Raw genomic sequence first — 18,689 nt, 5'->3', positions numbered from 1 at the left:
GATTTTCGCCTTACGTGCTGACTTTAGAACCTAACCTACGCGTAAGATGTGACTCCACTGTATAGCAACTGCCAGCAACAGTACAGCTGCAGTGTGGCTGAGCCATTATCATAGACAGGGCTCTGGTATTTCTACTACTGTGTCATGCGAACCTGGTCAAAATTGCGAGTAAAAACAGCTGAACCCTGCAGCATACTAGACTTTTGTTTAGAAATTTCCCATCACTAGACAGCTACTGGTAGAGCTGCCCTGATGGTTTTATGGTAGGAAGCCAGGGTCATGACAGATGCCCCCACCGGACCCCCATTCCCCTTGTTTCCACAGCTCCTTTCCCTTCCTTGTACCCCCAGTCTCCCTGGGCACATAGCCCCTCCCTTCCTGGATCCCTACTCTGCCTGCATCTGGAGCTCCCTCCTATTCGGTGCCCCGCCCGCTTCCTATGCCAACAACTCCTCCCCCGCCGCCAGCAACCATCCTCCCTGTACCTGCAGCCCCTTCCCCATCAGAGCGCCCTTTCCCTGTGCCCACACTTCCCTCCCCATTTGGACCCCGCACTCTCCCTATGCCCTCAGCTCCTCCCCCGCACCTTCACACCTCCCTGTGTGCCCATAGCTCCCACCCCCCTCAGCACTCTCCCCCACCCCGTGCCCGCAGCTCCCTCCCATCCTCGGAGTCCTCTCATCCCCCTCGGCCCTGCCCGCCTCAGAGCGATCTCCTCCCCCGCAACTCCGTACCACCCCTAAGCAATCTCTCCCGGTACCCGCAGCTCCCTCCCCGGCTCAGAGCAATCTCCCCTCACGTAGCTTCCTCCCCCCTCAGAGCGATCTCCCCCCGCCGTGCCCGCAGCTCCCTCACCCCCTCAGAGCGATCTCCTCCCCCACCCGTGCCCGCAGCTCCCTTCCGGCCCCCCATTCCAACAGCTCCCTCCCTCCCCTCAGAGTGATCTCACCCCTAGGTGCCCGCAGCTCCCTCCCTCCCCTCAGAGCGATTTCCTCCCCCTACCTCAGACCGCCCCGCAGGGCCCGCAGCTCCCTCCCTCAGACCGCCCTCCCCTACTCTCCTCAGAGGAGCGCCAAGCAAAAAGACTCACTCAGTCACCGCACCGCCCAGAACTGGCGGTCGCTGTTTACGTCATCACGGGGCGCCGCGCAGATGGGTCTGCGCGTGCGTGGGCGCGCGCGCAGGGACCGTCGGACCTCCACACACGTGTCGGTCCGCTGTGGGGACTCGGGAGCATGGCGGCGCCGGGCCAGAAGCTGGATAGCGCACAGGTACCGGCGGCTGTTCGGCCAAGCGGGGCTTGATTCGCGTGTTGCGGAGGCCCGAATCGCTGCAGAGATTTTTCACGGCGGGCGGGCTCGGGGCCTCGTGCCGAGGAGATCCTGAGCCCTCTACCGCGGGTGGCCGGGCAGCTCCTCCACCTGAGCCCTCCCCTGGCACTCCGCTTGGGCGCTGGGGACGAGAGGGAGGTTGGGGCTCCGCGCTCGCACGGCTTCGGCTGTTGCTGTGTCAGGGGTCGATGCATGGGATGCGGGAGGCGACAGGGCTTGGAACCGCGTCCCTGGGGTAGAAGCAATTCCGCAGTGACTTGTGCTATATCTAGGGGGAACATCAGTGCAGGCAAACTGAACACATTTTACCTGTAAAGCTGAATCTCCCTTCTGGTGAGGGGAGAGAGCACACTGGCCTGCCAGGCAGTCCTAACCATAGAGCCTGTGTCTGCCAATAACTCACTTTGATTGACACTAATAGGAGAACTCAGGCCTGGCCTTAACATTAATTTACCTTGCTGTTTCTCTACCCTTCCAGGTTAAAAAGGCAGTGCAGGCCTTGCTTGCATACACAAAGACCAAAGATAACACAGATGAACTGCTTTTGAATGAGAACGAGAATGTATACTTAATGGTGACAGTATGGAAAATCCCACCACAAGAACAAGTTATCAAAATGTAAGAATTCTTATACTTCTGTTTTTCCTCAAAGGCTCTGATTTTCTGTATTCCATAATAAATACTTTTCATCTGCTGTGGCATGCAGTGGACTGAACTTACATTCATTGCTGGTATCCCCACAAGACCACCATGTTTTAAAAAATCATTTTATTGGTTTCAATAATTGTCATTAGCATCAAAAGTTTGGAGCACTGACTGAGCATGCGTGGCAGTTTCCATCATATCTGATATATGAGTCAGATATATAAAGGATCAGATCCTTCATACTTTACTCACTTGAAGTCATTTAGATTAGTTACATAAATAAAACAAGATTTAGGCCTATAATCTCTGTGTCTAGTACACCAGTCCTCTTGGTTTCTGAGCAGTTGGTATCTGTTTTTAAGGATTCTTCTCAGTTCAGGAAATAACACTAAATGTTTTTTCAGTGCTATTATAAATCGCTAAAAGATTCCTACTTTCTTTTGTGCCATTGATTAGTAGATGTGAGACCCAAATTTTATTTTGAGCCACAGTGATGCTGCATGAGAAGTTACGGATCTATCTACTAATCACCCCAGTCCATCAAAGACTTCAACATATGCTTATCTTTATACTTTTTTAGTAGTCCTAATGGGGTATGTGGGATTACTCAGTACTTAAGCATGTGAGGGTATGTCTACATTTAAAATGCTACAGATGCAGTGCTTCAGTGTAGACACCATCTACGCCAATGAGAGGAATTCTCCCATCACTGTAGGTAATACACCTGCCTTAGAGGCAGCAGCTAGGTCAACGGGAAGAATTCTTACATCAACCTAGTGCGGTCTATACCAGGGTAAGGTTGGTATAGCTACTTCTCTCAGGCAGATGTAGCTATACTGATGTAAAATTGTAGTATAGAGCAGGCCTAAGTCACTGAAGGATTGGGGCCTAAGGTCTTTCTGCACTACTCATAACTCTAGTGATTTTGAACTTCTCTGTAGGCCTAACTTTGGAAAGGGAGATTTGTATTCCTTCTCTGAATGCTTCCCCCCCTTTCTAACCCTCTTGTTATAGACCACTTCCTCACGGTATTCGACCAGAAACATCTGAAGTTTGCCTCTTCACAAAAGATGAACCTGAATTATCTGCAGAACAGACCGAAAACTTGTACAAGAAACTGTTGATCCAGAATGGGATCACAAGTATCAGCCAGGTAAGGAAGACATTGGAATATGATATGGGACAATAATGTCTTGTCTTTTTCTCCTTAAAACTTCAAAAGAAGAAAAACAGGTGTGTGATTTCTAATGCAAAATATTAACTTAATTCAGATGGTTCAAAATTTAGGACTTCTAATCAAATTTCTCCAACTTATCAAACTTTCAAAACTTCAAAATTTACCCAAATGAGTAAAATTGTCATTGCTTTCAGTATTATGCAAGCAAAATATATCAGAGCACACTTATTAATTAATAGCTTCTTTTGCTTCATTTTCAACATGCTCTTAGTTTACAATAATTTGAAAATAGTTTTTAAAGCATTTTTAGAAATCTTTTTTCAGTGTCTGCCAGTCTGGTTTCAACATTAACTGTCATATGACTTAAATAAGATAATCTTTCATAAATGGAAAATTGAATACTCTTTAACATGTTTATTTACTACACAAACTTATATAGTGTTTGACGTGTGAATTGTTAAGCAGAGTTTGTTAACGCAAGCTGAAACAATTCACAGTTCTCCCATTCTCAGCTGTGTTGGCTCCTATGCCCTATTAGGAATAAAAAGCAGTCTAAATTTGTTTTTTGAAATGGGTAGTTTTGGATTGATTATGTGTGACCATATGTACTTCAGCTACCATTTGATGGTTATATTTTTTTTATTGATATCTAACATCTGTATTGTTTTGATTTTTTTAAAAAGAAAGCTATTACCTGTTTTTTTTTTTTTTTAAACTAAAAAAGCATTGTGCATTCTTCAGTTGGTCTTATTTGTATAAATAATGTGTCACTATTTTAAATAAAGTAGAGAAGACAACAGAGTGCATTTTAATGTGGAAGTCTTAATGGATTGGCAGTCATGCCATTCAGTTGTATATAAGCATAGAAGTATTCCATTCATTCTTGCAAGGGAGTTTAATCCTAACATTACTTTCACATTACAGATCATCTCATATAAAACTCTCAAAAAAGAATACAAACCATTTGAAGCAAAGCGTCGTCTCCTGAACAGATTTAACCTCTTCCTGGCCGATGATCGAATTAGAAGGCTTTTGCCCTCACATATAGGGAAACACTTTTATCAAAGCAAAAAGTAAGTCTGTAGCTAATGCATGTTTATACCATATTGTCCTGGGAAGCTGAATTGTTCTTAGTGAATTGTTTTTCTTTTCCTTTTCTGTTTTTAGGGCACCTTTATCTGTAAACCTGAAAGCCAAGAATCTAGCTAAGGAACTAAACAAACATATCCAGGGAACTATACTTCCAGTTACCAACAAGGGGTGTTGTTAGTAAGTATCGATTTTTAGCTTGTGCTTCACTTGAAGGATAGTATTGTGATCCTAACAGTACTGTCAGGATACAATACTAAATTAATTTATTTACTTTCCCTCTAGTAGGGCTTTGAATAAAGTGAGGTACAGGTTCACCAAAATGCACAGTACTTGCAGTGGACTTTGGTTTATACAGAGACTGGGGTTTGTTTTTTTTAATAGAAACTTTGACAAGGAGATAGCTTTTTGACCTCTTCACTGTAACTGTAAAAAAAAAAAAAAAAAAAAAAAACGGAGATGACATCATAGCCCTAATCATCACAATGCATTAAACATTAGTGTTAATCTCCCATCCTGCTGAATTTTTATGTGGCCTAATAGATTGCATAGGGTTATTTACTACCATTAATAACAAATCAGTTTACGAGGACACTCTATTGTACGAGGTCTTGTTTCTGTAAATCAGTGATAACTGCCATATTAATACACAATCCTCTTTTTTGTATTTTAAATCTTTATTTTATGATGGGAATAACACTTATTAGCTATTCTAATTATGTACATAGGTATCTTGAAGATTTATGGGTAAAATTTTCAAAAGCTCCTAATGGACTCGCGAGCCTAGATCCCATTGAAAGTCAACAGGCCTTAGGAAACTAAGTCACTTAGTTTTGAAAACATTACCCTTATGACTGTTGAGAGACAACAACTTGTTTTTACGAATTGAAGTATCTTTTTCTTAAGATTTCCCCACCTTTGTTTATTTTATTTTTAAAGACTTCTATAACTTCTTTAGGCATGATTAGTTCCTGCTACAAATATATGTATTCTTTAAAGATTTAACAGCATCTTGCAAAACTAAAACTTAAAAACAAGTGTCCAAATACTGAAAAGGCTAGTATAAAATAGTAGTTACAATAGATCTTATTTCCCTGTGAAGTCCAGCATTCTTTTTTTTTTTAATTAAGATCATTGTGAATAGACAGTACTCATAGTCAATTTTTTGATCTGCCTAAAAGCAAGTGGTTCAGTCAGAAGGTCTGTTTTACTGTAGGATAAACAGCACACCTCTCTTTTCTTTCAGTACAGCACGTATAGGTCACACTGGAATGAAAGCTGATGAGTTATTAGAAAATGTCACTGTTGCTTCTGAGGTGATTTCCAATAAGTTGCCAAAGGTACTATCACGTGATTAAATTAGAATGTGAAGTGGACTTGATTTAAGCATTTCTTTGTTTATATTTACTCTTCTTAATTATTGCAGAATTGGAAAAATATTAAAGTTCTTCACCTCAAAACACTGAAATCTGTTGCTCTCCCAATCTTCAATTCATACATCTGCAATTTAGATGAGCTTGACAAGCAGCCATCTCTCCATCAAAAGGGAGTACAGGTAAAAACTTCCTACTAACTTCTTTACAGAATAACTTTCCATATGGCTATATGGTTACCTTTATGGAATAAAGTGTTTGGCATGTAAGTTTAACATTGGCATTGGGGATATTTGCCAGACATCTAGGTGCAGTACACAGGCAGCAGTACACAAGTGATGTTGAACTGTTCTCACCCAGCACTTGTTAGCATGACTGCATGCTTTTATAACAGTGCATGGTAATAGGAAACCACTGTTTCTACTTGAAGTAGTGGCAAGTTGAAAATGTAATCCTATAGTGTTGCTAGTCTCCTCCCTTAAACTGGTAGGGGATGGGATTCCCTCACTTTTCTATATCCTTATTTCTAACTTGAGATCTGGTCGTCTTCATGGACCAGCCAGGTTATGCGGCTTCAGTTATTTTTATAAGGAAAATACAAAAGATGAAAATAAATGCTTAATCGTATTAATTAAATTCATGTACAGCTCAGGAGGATGCATCAATTACTCATCAGCTGAACTATGACTTCAATATTGTTTGGGTAATAGACTCTAAAAAGTTTGGGTTATTTTAATTTTTTTGTCTTATTTGGATGTTGTTTCATCAGTTTAATCCACTTGAAGAGTGTCAGCTATTTTGTTACATTGAATTCTACAGTTTATTTCCCTGTACTTAAAATAGTTGATTTTTGCTTAATTGCTCACAGCTCTACACTTTGAACTTGTCAATTTTGATGTTAGCATAACTTCTATACAGGAGGAGGAAGAATTTTTTAAAATGTAGATATAATAATAATCCACTAAATCATGTAATTTATTTATAGTAATACAATATATATTAGTCCATGTATGTCATTCATACAGGATTACGATGCCTTTAGCAAGTTCTCTAAAAGTAAAACTCGGCATTGTTTCCTCCTTGCCTGTTGCCAAATCTGAACTGCTGAATAGCAAGATGCATGGTAACATTGCTTATAAAATTGCTGTTACCGAAGAATTGTAATTAGTGTTGGTTTAAAAGTTAACACTCTTTCAAGATCTTCAGTTTCAGAAGTTCTGCAATAGTGAACTACTCATTCTTGCCTTTGTAGTAAAATAGATCAGTATATTTGTAATATTGCATTGGACTGTGGTGGAGGGGTGATGTGTAACTGGAGATGTTTTGATTCTTCCTGTAAGAAAAAGAAAGGAAAGAAAAGAAAACCGAAGGCAGCCACAGAACAGACTTCAACTAAGGCCAAAGTGACAGCTGAAAAGAAGAACAATGCTACTACCAAAGACCTTGAGATGGAACAAAAGAGAAAAGCAGACACCTTGGCAGTCACAGAACCAGATGAGGATGATGGAGAAATTCCACAACTTGTTCCTATTCAAACAGAAGTCAGTATAGCTGGGAAGGAGGTAATTCGATTTAAGAACAAGTTTGTGAAATCTAGAGTTTAGCTTTAACTTAATGAAGATTTTGAATATGGACGAAGTCTACCTTTAGCTAAGAAAAGGCTTGAGACAGGCTAATGGAAACAGTGAGCAAGTTAAATCATTGGTATGTCTAACCTAATGCTTGCAGGGCAGTATGTTTTAATACACTTGGAGTGCAACATGTATTCCTGGGGATATCACAAGAGCAAGGGATTCTTTTCTCTTGGGATTTTTTTACAAGCCTCTTACAGACAGACAGGAAGTTATTTATTTATTTATTTTAACAATAGCATTTCTGACTAGCACAAATAATAGGTTCTCTCTTAGAGAGAACAATGGCTTCTGGAGTGAAATTTTATCTGCTGTTTGCACTCCAGGTGTCCAAAATCTTAATTAGATTGGTCAACTCATTTTCCACATCTGCTATTTGGAAAGACGAAAACTATGCACTCTGTAAATGGATATTCTGCCCATGTGTGTCTTATGTATCATTTCATCAAACTGTTTTACATCAGTATGTTGGAAATGGACTGGTTGCCATAGATAATCATAGCTGCCTGATTGCAATTCATTCCCTTACTCTCACTTTTGAAATAAAACAGCTTTGAGACAAGTTATGAATCAAATACATCTCTTTAAATGTGCCTCCTTTTGCCCGAGTGGAGGTCACTATTTAGGGGAGAGGTAACGTCAAATCTTTTGTGGACTAATACATATAATTTACGCTTCTGATAGCAACAAAATAGGAGAACCGAAGGCTATTAAAAATTGAAAGCCTTGGTGGGCTCTTCATACTGATCGAGTCATTACTGGGAATGGAAATACTCAGGATTATATAATTAAAATTTCTTCAAAACTATCAAGTTAACCATGCTCAGTTTGCAGACATTTCTAGCAAGTCTGTCTTAAATATCCAATGGGGAGAAAATGAATGAACATAAGTTACAAAGTTGTTCTAAAATGAAAAATAGTCATCTTGGATTTTTTATTTAAGCACAACCTTTCAACTACTCAGTATGTTTTCCTTAAGTCTGTTCTCTTTCTGTACAGTATCAGTGAAAATTTTTTTTCTTGGACCCTTTTGTGATTGAGTTGGTTTATATTTACCCTCACTCAGCCTACCTGAAATACGACTAATTGAGTTAGAGCAGAGAATATTCTATTCAGTAGATGGCACTGATCTTTAGTGCTAACGTTTTTATCAATCTTGTCTTGCAAAACAATTACGATGTGTCCTTTGTTGTAAGATGACACTTTTTTCCCCATGTCTTAAATACAGAAAACTGAACCAAATCAGACTCCAGAAAAAGGTGTAAACATGATCAGAAAACCTAAGACACCACTTGGTAAGAGAAAGACATCGTTGGCTCCGGAGACTCCAAAAACGAAACTGAAATTGGCTGAAAATGAGACAGATTTGCCAACACCAGCTCACCAGAAACAACCCAAGAAGCCAGGGATCCCAAAGGAAGTAGTAAAGGATAAGGAGCTGAAAAAGACTCCCAAAAAACCAGCAGCAAAATCCTTTGTGACACCTCATGGGGGCAAGCTTGTAAAATCAGCCAAGAAAGCTCCCAAAACACCAAAACAGATTCCCAAGAAAATGAAAGTCCCACAATCAGCCTGAACGCTGTCAGTTATATTATTGCTTTATCCTATGAAGTGAACTGATTAAACGTATTTGCTTTGCTTAAAAAGAAAAAAATCACTATAAATTAGAGAAAGCCTGAGCATAGGGAGCTGTCTTCACCAAGGTTTATAATTGCCTATCAGTGTTTCCTACCAGTAGCAGTGGGGCTAGGTGACATGTAAATAAACCTTTTTCTAACTTGGTCGTTTCTGTATTTCTTTGAGTCAATCCCCAGGCTGTATTATTTCCTTTGCCTATACTAAAAAAATCACTTCAATGCTTTATTTAGTTAAGTGGATGCTCTAAACAAGAGTTGTCTCCTTTTAACAACACAGAAGGGAGAGAAAAGAGAGGATAGTAAAGATGATGTAAATACAGCTTTTGTTGATACTCTCATGATAGAGGGAGGCTGGTCAATGATAAACATGCTGTGGATACTAGCTCACCTCTGGGACAATGTCTGCTTGATCGGGTCAGGTCCCCCTCCTTTACTGGTCCTTGTGATCAAGGAAAATATGTCACACTTTCAATAGCAGGCCCTTGTTTCTAATCTGAAGCAACTCGGGCTGTTCATTAATCACAGTTAACTCACAATTGTTAGGGGGCTTATTCCTTCACCCACTTACTTCCCTGGTTCTTCTCGCATGAACAGAGAGCAACAATACCTGAAGTCCAAAGATGCAAACAATTCAATGTTTATTGGGGTGAACTTCCAGCAAGCATGATTCCAGTTTCCTTCCTTAGTGTCCCCCTTCCCAGCTCTGACACCACAGAGCCTTACACCTCTGTACCTGTTCCCATTCCTGCCCTTAGCCAAACATGATTCCAATTTCCTTACCCCCATTCCCTGTTCCCATTTCCCCCTTTAGCAAAACATATTCCAATTTCCCCACCCCCATTCCCTGTTCCCATTCCCCCCCACACACCCACACACTTTCTGATTGACTGCAGACTATATAGTAAAACTTGAGTTCTGCTTAGCTATACCTTAACCAATCATTTTACTGAAATTTAACTAACCAATCCTAACATGATTATGTAACCAATTATATCCCACCACCTTAATTAGTTTACACCCAGCAAAATTAATTATACAGCCGACAGAAACAGTCACAGAACCAGATAGAGATTATACAGACAAACAATAGCAAAGGGGAACTATAATGACAAAACAATGCAAAAGTGAGGATTTCACATCCCAGCTATTGATGAGTGAGTTCTTGCCAGACAGGATGCTATCAAACTAAGTTTCCTTTTCCATTTTCTAGGCATTTCCCTTTCTCTGGACAGAATAGTTTATCAACTATTAAGCTAAAAAAACAGAAGCCAATCCTATGAGCTACAGAACAGATGTAACCCTCTACTTATTCTAATATCTCTGTCTACTGTTTTCATTTGCTAAAGTGATATCAAGTTAAAGGTATAAAGAGTGCTAGTAGTACAGAATCTTTTAGGTTTGTTAGCAAGTGTAATTTCACCTACTAGCGAGATGTTCAGCAATTACAATTCTCAGCCTGAATACTAATACTTAGCTATTACATAGTACCTTACAAAGGAGGTAAGCCTCATTATCCCCATTTTACAGATGGAAAATCTGAAGCACAGGGGGTTTGAAGTGACTTGCGCAAGGTCACCCAGCAGGCCAGTATCTAGACCAGGAATAGAATCCAGATGTCCTGCGTCCTGGGCCTATCTTCAATCTGCTAAGTCATCCTGCCTCCCTGAAAATGAAAACAAAATTCTGTGATCCCCTGGATAAAGAAAACCTATTGGCCAAAATTAATATGTAACCACCCTTTTATGAAAGCAACAGTAGAAACGTAGGATAATTTATTCAGAAAGTTAAGCCCATCACCTATATGCTAATGTCATATAGTTTTGATAGGACAATTAATAAACAGGGTTACACATCTAAATGTAAGAAAAACAGAAGTTTGGATCTAAACATGAGATAATTAAAGACTTTAACTGATGCTACCAACTGACAAGATAGAAAAAGAACAGAAAATCATCAACCACCATATGTGATCAATACTACAAAGTTGAGGAAAGCAGCAGATAGGTCTCATCAATAGGGCTTTAGGGACTTTGACAGGCCAATTTATGATTGTGTATTTGTGTGTATACCATGTTTATCGCTATTTACGTTACAAAACAAGTTCTATAAGATTTCTGTTGTAAAAGATTTGATATGTTAATAAATAACAAATCATTTCTACTTCTGTATAGATACATGCCTTTTATTCAAACATTTGGGGAGCTACTTTTACAACACTGTTTTTCTTTGTCTTCCATTTACTCTCTTTGGTCTGTGCTTTTAACTTTGGTATAGATTTTTTTTTTAAGAGAGAGGGCAAGGACCAATATGCATTGTGCTCCTAGATTCTTAGTACCAATCTGTCATATTAGAAGAATATCCAAATATAAATTAAGTTTAGAACTAGGTATTTTAGGCCACTTCCTAGTTTTCAGAAAATGAGTTTTACTGGTGTAGCAATAGGACCCTACTATTTTCTCTCAGATCACACTGGAAGGAAGGTCAGATGTTGCAGGATCATTGGTTAATAAGTTACTTATTTAGACAGTAAGCTCTTAGGGGCAGGGACTGTTTTTGTTTGTTCTATGCCTAGAACAATGTGGCCCTGATGAAAAGCCTCCAGGCACTACTGAAATACAAATAATTAATAAAATAGTCCCAGCAACCAAACCTATGTACAAGATGCTCAGGCAAAGAGTGAATGGATTAACAATGCTGCATTCCAAAGACTGGAAGATGAGTTCACCATGCAGCTTGCTAAGGAGGCATGGGCTGGAAGACAGATACCTATTGTTTGCAGCAGTGGAGACCTAGTAAGCCCTAATGCTGCATACGTTACCCTCTCATCTATTTAGTAGGTATATGAGGAGCCTTCACTTTTCACATAGTACCAAACCCCATTTAAAGAAAACTCACTCGTGCCTAAAATAAGGACACTACAGTTTGTATTCATAACACATTGATGACGTGCAATGAAGGAGCTGTGAGTGAGGGACCTGTAGCTGAGAAAGGTAGCATTATTGTCTGTTCTGGATTCAGCTTTTATCCTAGCTTCCCTGAATTGTCAGTATCTTTTCCCCTGAGAGGTGTGGTCTGATATTCAGGTATGTGGACAGAAACTTATCAGTATGTTGATAGCAGCAGCCTCAGAATATTTGTGTCAGTTTTAATGTAATATTCCAAAGTACACAGATAATTTGAAAAAACAGACCATTCTTTTTTGAAAGCTGATCACATTCTATACTTGCTGTAAGTGGAAGGAAATAACCATCTAATCCAGTTTTTTTGTCTCTTTGCATAGATACCCTGAACTGTTTAATACTTTGCAATCCTTCAATGCTTTCTGAGGCTCTCAAAGCCTTTTCCAACTACTGTATTAGAAAATTAAGCCTGTTTCTTCCTTGTTACCAATTTCCTGTGACCCATGAACTGTACAGCCACTGGCAGCTTCCATTCCAGCCCATCATCGGAGGGCACCAACTGCTCTATTAATTCCAAATATGATAATTGCACCTTAGTCCTCTCTCAATAACTCCCCTTAATCCCATGTTAACTAATTATGGCTAATCCACCTCAGACCCTGCCTCTGACAGAATATTGTCCTCAGCCTTGAAAAGATCGGGACTCCTATCACATTCTAGCCCAGAATTGATAAGGCTTTTAGCAGGGCTCTGTGTATTGTGTGATTCTGAGGCCACGAAATTTTTGCTGCACAATTATGCTCCAGAATCTGATTTTTAATTTAAAATAAAAATGTTTGTAGCTCTGATGTTACAGAGAAAACCTCAAACATTAGCTGAGTGTCATTGGTCTATATTAGGGTATCATCTGGCTGGCATTTGACCGGCCTGGCCAGTCTTTTTATGGATTGGCCAGTTGCCAGAAAAAAAGTAATCTGCCAGGTTTTTTTTACATGGGCCTAACATTTTGCATTATTATCACAATACACTCAGATACCTAATGATAAATGTTTCTGTGTCCAGCTAAAGATGCTGCAGTGTTCCCACTTCCGCAGTCTAAGGGCTTGGCTACATTTGCGAGTTAGAGTGCATTAAAGCAGCCCCGGGTGCCCTAACTCATGATGCGTTCACACTGGCAAGGCACGTAGAGTGCCCGGACTCTGCGGCTGGAGCGCTCCTGGTAATCCATCTCCACGAGAAGCATAACATTTGCTGCACCACGGCTGGAGCCTCGCAGCGCCAGTGTGGACACCCTTGTGTTATTGTGCTCTGATCGGCCTCCAGAAGTGTCCCACAATGCCTGTTCTAGCCACTCTGGTCATCACTTTGAACTCTACTGCCCTGCCCTCAGGTGACCAACCATCAGACCAGCCCTTTAAATTCTCTGGGAATGTTGAAAATCCCCTTCCTGTTTGCTCAGCCAGGTGTGGAGTGCTCTCAGCAAATCTTTCCAGGTGACCATGCCTCCATGCACCAGGCGATCCCCAGTATGGAGCAATAGTGAGGTGCTGGACCTCATCAGTGTTTGTGGGGAAGGAAGCTGTCCAATCCCAGCTGTGCTCCAGCCGTAGGAATTACGATACCTTCGGGCAGATATCAAGGGACATGATGGAAAGGGGCCACGACTGGGACGCAATGCAGTGCAGGGTTAAAGTGAAGGAGCTGCAGAATGCCTACCACAAGCCCGTGAGGCAAACCGCCGCTCCGGTGCTGCCCCCACGACCTGCCATTTTCACAAAGAGCTGGACGCAATACTTGGGGGCGATCCCACCTCCACCCCAAAGACCACCATGGACACTTCAGAGCCCAGTTCAACAAGGCAGGAGGAGGAGGAAAGCGGGAGCGAGGGTGCTGAGGAGGGAGACAGCCCAGCATCCCTAGATGCATGCAGCCAGGAGCTGTTTTCAAGCCAGGAGGAAGATAGCCAGTTGCAGCGGACGGTGCTTGGGGAAGGACAAACACCAGAGGAGGTGCCTGGTAAGCAGCTTTTATTTTGGGAAGGAAGTTGTTCGGTGCGGGCTCTTGGGGTGAGGAGGGTTAGGGCTGCATGCATGCCTAGATGTGGAATAGGGCATTGATGTGCTCTCTCACATCACAGTAATCGGCCTCAGTGATGTCTTCCATGGTCTCATGCAGAAGCTGGGCAATCCGCTTGCACAAGTTCCTTGGCAGAGCTACTATGCTCCTTGTCCCAGTGAGGCTAACATGTCCGCGCCACTGTACTGTGAGGGGCAGGGGGACCATTCCTGCACACAGGAAAGCTGCATATGTGCCAGGGTGGAAGCCGCATTGTAGTAGAAGACCCTCCCTTGCTTCCCAGGTCACCCTCAGCAGCAAGATATCCTCCAGGACAAACTCCTGTGGAAAATGTGGGGACAGTGTTCAGTGTAGGGGCCCCCTGCAGATGTTTGCTCTCCCCAAGGCACAGAACCCCAGAGGGCAGTACAGCTGTGAAACAATCAGTCCCCCTTCCCCCTGTGCATACTCACCATTTTGGGGCTCCTGTGGGTTGTGTGCGCTCGCTTTGGGATGGGCAATTTCTGCTATTGTGTACACTGTGCTTGTCTTTAAGTATGGCCGAATCATTGCTCTATCTGGTGTGAACAATGCTGCCTCTGTTAAGTGTTGCATTTTGGCTTTACAGATGCAGCTTTGAGATCCCAGCCGTCCTTGTTATCAATGGCCAAAAGACTCCAAAGAATCAGGAAGTGGCCACATAGAAGCAAAGAGGACATGCTGCATGAAGTAATGCAGCAGTCCCTTAATGAAAATCAAAAAGCGCAGGAGTGGCGGGAGAGTGAAAGGAGGGTCCGCCTGCAGAATGCGGATTGCCGGCACCAAAGCACAGAGTGGCTGCTAAGCATCATGGAGCGCCAAGCGGACTCGATACAGGTGCTCGTAGCAATGCAGGCGGAGCACTTCCGCGCCCACCCTGGCCTGCAGCCCTTGTCCCAAAACTCTTTCCCTTGTGCCCCGATGTCACCTCCAACCCACTTTCCCCAACATCCGGGTTCTTATCGCCACCAGCTGCCTCCAACACCTGCAGCTTCACCACCCAGCCCGGCAACCTACGACCCTTACCCACTGCACTCAACTCCCATCACCATGCATTTTAGCCAGCCTGAAGTGCAGCACTCATTGCACGGCACTCCAGACAGGAAGGCTGAGTATGATAACAGGACATATGCAAATCTGTGGTTGTCCCGTTCCCCACACCACCCCCTTCCCTCGTGCCACACAGCACAGAACTATCGTGCCCTTTCTGTTTCCCAAGCAGTTGTGTTTCTTTTCAATAAATGAATTTTCTTTTCAATAAATGAATTTTTTGGCTTTGAAAACATTCTTTATTATTGCATTAAGTAAAAGATACTGTAGCTCATGAAAGCAACAGGCACTGCAAGTCAGTGTATCATACGTAGCAAACACAGATTCCTTCTAACATTGGAACCACTGCACTTCACTCCCATGCAGGGCACCAAACATTACTGGTGACTTTCAGCCTCAAATTGCTCCCTCAAGGCATCCCTAATTCTTGCAGCCCTGCACTGGGCCCCTCCAATAACCCTGCTTTCTGGCTGTTCAAATTCAGCCTCTAGGTATTGAACCTCTAAGGTCCATGCCTGAGTGAATCTTTCACCGTTCCCTTCACAAATGTTATGGAGGGTACAGCACATGGATATAACCGTGGGGATGTTGTCATTGGCCAGGTCCAGCTTCCCATACAGACAGCACCAGCAGCCCTTTAAACGGCCAAAAGCACACTCCACAGTCATTCTGCATGACTCAGCCTGTTGTTGAACCACTCTTTGCTGCTGTCAAGGCTCCCTGTGTATGATTGCATGAGCAGTGGTATTAAAGGGTAAGCGAGGTCTCCAAGGATCACAGTAGGCATTTCGACTTCCCCTATGGTGATCTTCGAGTCTGGGAAGAAAGTCCCGGCTTGCAGCTTCCTGAACAGGCCTGTGTTCTGAAAGATGCGTGCATCATGCACCTTTCCAGACCAGCCTGCATTAATATCAATCAAACGCCCATGGTGATCCACAAGCGCCTGGAGAACCATAGAGAAATACCCCTTCCAATTAACGTACTCGGAGGCTAGGTGGGCTGATGCCAGAATTGGAATATGCGTCACATCTATCGCTCCTCTGCAGTTAGGGAAACCCATTTGTGCAAAGCCAGCCACAATGTCATGCACGTTACCCAGAGTCATGGTTCTTCTGAGCAGGATGTGATTAACGGCCCTGCAAACTTGCATCAACATGATTCCAACGGTCGACTTTCCCACTCCAAATTGGTTAGCGACCGATCGGTAGCTGTCTGGAGTTGCCAGCTTCCAGATTGCAATAGCCACCCACTTTTCCACCGGCAGGGCAGCTCTCAATCTCGTGTCCCTGTACCACAGGGTGGGGGCGAGCTCATCACACAGTCCCATGAAAGTGGCTTTTCTCATCCGAAAGTCCTGCAGCCACTGCTCGTCATCCCAGACTTGCATGTTGATGTGATCCCACCACTCAGTGCTTGTTTCCCAAGCCCAAAAGCAGCATTCCACGGTGGTAAGCATGTCCGTGAATGACACAAGCAATCTCATGTTGTAAGCATTATGCGAGTCTACATCACCCTTGGACTCCTCACTGTCAGTTTGACTGAAAGGGAAGATAGAGCACGCAGTACAAAAACCATTGAAAGATGGCACCAAATGTGGACAGAAGCACAGGGATTGCTGAGATGCGAAGCGATGCATCACAGGGCATTGGGACAGGACCCAGAATGCCCTGCACCTCCCCTCCCCTTCCCACAACCCACAGCACCAAATGGAAAGGGGTGATCTATGGGTTAGCTGCCCAAAATGCACCGCTCCCAATGCTGCTGCAAGTGCCACAAATGTGGCCACGCCAGTGCACTTGCAGCTGACAGTGTGAACACACTGCAGGGCTTTCCCTGCTGCACTCTCCGAGGGTTGGTTTAACTTACAGCGCTTCTACATCTGCAAGTGTAGCCATGCCCTAAGTAAAAAAATGTTATCAATCTCATCTCTATGTGTTATCTCTCTAGATACAATAAGTGACTGTTGAAGAGGCGGGTTGCCGTGGGCTTGCCTTGTGGGAGACGGGGCGGGGGGGGGGCGGGTTTGCTGGGTTTTTTTCATTTTGAAGTAACCCTGGTCTACCTCTGCAGAGAACCTTAATCAATAGCTCTGAGAGATGCAACTTGCCCCATTCATCTCATTCAAGGGTCTTTGTACTCCCCCGTTGACATAATTTGATATTTTCCCAATATAAATATGATGATGTGATGGATTTTAGAATTCCTGTCATGAAATTAACCATTTTGCTGCAGCCAGGCACATGAAATTTATTCTCCCTGTGCCTTGCAGAGATTGTATGAAGCTGTGTTTTATTCTGCAGCTTTCCACACAGGGAAGAATTAACTAAATTGCAGTGTGTGATCCCTGCCCTGTTCCATGGAGCTAAGCAACAGGAAGTTGAGGAGCAAGAACTGGACTCCAGCCTGTAGACACGGAGCAGGGGAGACAGGAGTGTAGGCAGCCTGGAGAACAGTCCAATGGAGGCCTAGGGAGCCAGGGAGATAAACTGTTGAAGCCACCTAAAACTTCAAACAACATGATGGGAGCCAATGCCTGGGAAATAGAGCCAGGTTTCATGGAGAGCATAGTGAAAAGCCATCCCCAAAAATAATCATCAACAAATTTCATGTCAGTTAATATTTTTAATTTTGAGCCATAGTTCTGTGTGAATGTGTACTGACTCTTGACTATCTATGGGGATGTTGGGAGGCGGGAGGGGGGAGAAATTAGAACAAAGAACATTTCATGGTGAAAGAATAAGCTAATGCTGCCATGGAATTTAGGGACGGCTGCAGCAGAATTTGGTCTCTTTATGCTGCAAAGCACATGAGGTCCTGGCTATTAGATAAACCATGCTGATTTGAATTTTCCACTGTTACTGTAGGTAGGGGAGCTCCTTTAATTAGTCTTGTAACTCAGGATTGTTTAGAATAAAAAACCGGTGGGGAGTTAATTACATTTAATTACCATAAATCTTCATTTAGAAGCCATTCACAATTAATAATCACCCTTGTTTAGTAGCAGCAACTGAACAGTAAAAGTTGCAGGGAGCAAGTGATTTATATGGAATATAAGTCACAGCTTCTAAGCAAAGTGTATATGCCCCCAAGGACAGCGTTGGATGATTAAGGGAGCTTAATTCCTTTTTGTTTATTCAGAGGTTTCTCAAGAAAGACAATTCTTACTGTTTTCTTGCCTCCTCAGGAGGTCTTGGCAAACCTGTCACTCTGCTAATCACCAAAGAAGGAATAGGAAAAAACAAACATTCCTTAAAAATAACTTAAAGGCTATTGATGACTTAAAGGCTATTGATGCCTATTGATGACAAGCACTTAAAAGAAAGACCTGTATATTCTCTCAAATGTGAAAAACTCAGTTGGTATCAGGTTACCAATTCTAGGAGAGCAAATCTAATGATCAAGCCATGTCTATGGTATGTAACTGCTGATGAAACAGAGAAGAGGGTTTTCTGTATGCTCTCTATTAATGGTCAGTTAGATAGAAAACACCTCCCCAAAGGTAGACTCGTCACTCTGAAAGGCACACCAGTGGGCATTAATATCTGTCTTAAATCAACAGCTACTGTGCAATGACCATGTTAGAGCTGATCTAAGGAAATGTCTGTGAATGAATATCTCTAGAGAGACTGTAAAATAAATCAGGTATGTTCAGTTTGAAAGTATGTATACCTGGTTAGAAAACAAAAATTTTCTTTTCTTCAATGCTTGTTTTATTTTAAGGGGTGTTTTTGAAAAAAGCCTGTTGAACTGTATTTTTTATAT

At 42.6% G+C, this 18,689-nt stretch overlaps 1 protein-coding gene across 1 annotated transcript; it reads left to right on the top strand.

The window, feature by feature from the left end:
- The first annotated feature begins 1,156 nt into the window (after positions 1-1,156).
- Positions 1,157-10,989, top strand: RSL1D1 (ribosomal L1 domain containing 1). The gene is made up of 9 exons (XM_074964619.1): positions 1,157-1,271; positions 1,810-1,949; positions 2,991-3,129; positions 4,078-4,226; positions 4,321-4,422; positions 5,489-5,582; positions 5,669-5,797; positions 6,956-7,177; positions 8,475-10,989. Exons 1-9 carry the CDS (start codon positions 1,236-1,238, stop codon positions 8,820-8,822), a joined length of 1,359 nt encoding a protein of 452 aa, XP_074820720.1. The 5' UTR covers positions 1,157-1,235; the 3' UTR covers positions 8,823-10,989.
- Positions 10,990-18,689: the final 7,700 nt, after the last annotated feature.

Source organism: Natator depressus, chromosome 10, assembly GCF_965152275.1.
Source record: "Natator depressus isolate rNatDep1 chromosome 10, rNatDep2.hap1, whole genome shotgun sequence".
Classification (NCBI taxonomy): Eukaryota; Metazoa; Chordata; order Testudines; family Cheloniidae; genus Natator; species Natator depressus.
Note: the sequence above shows the minus strand (reverse complement) of the source record. Positions and strands in the feature narration are given on the sequence as shown.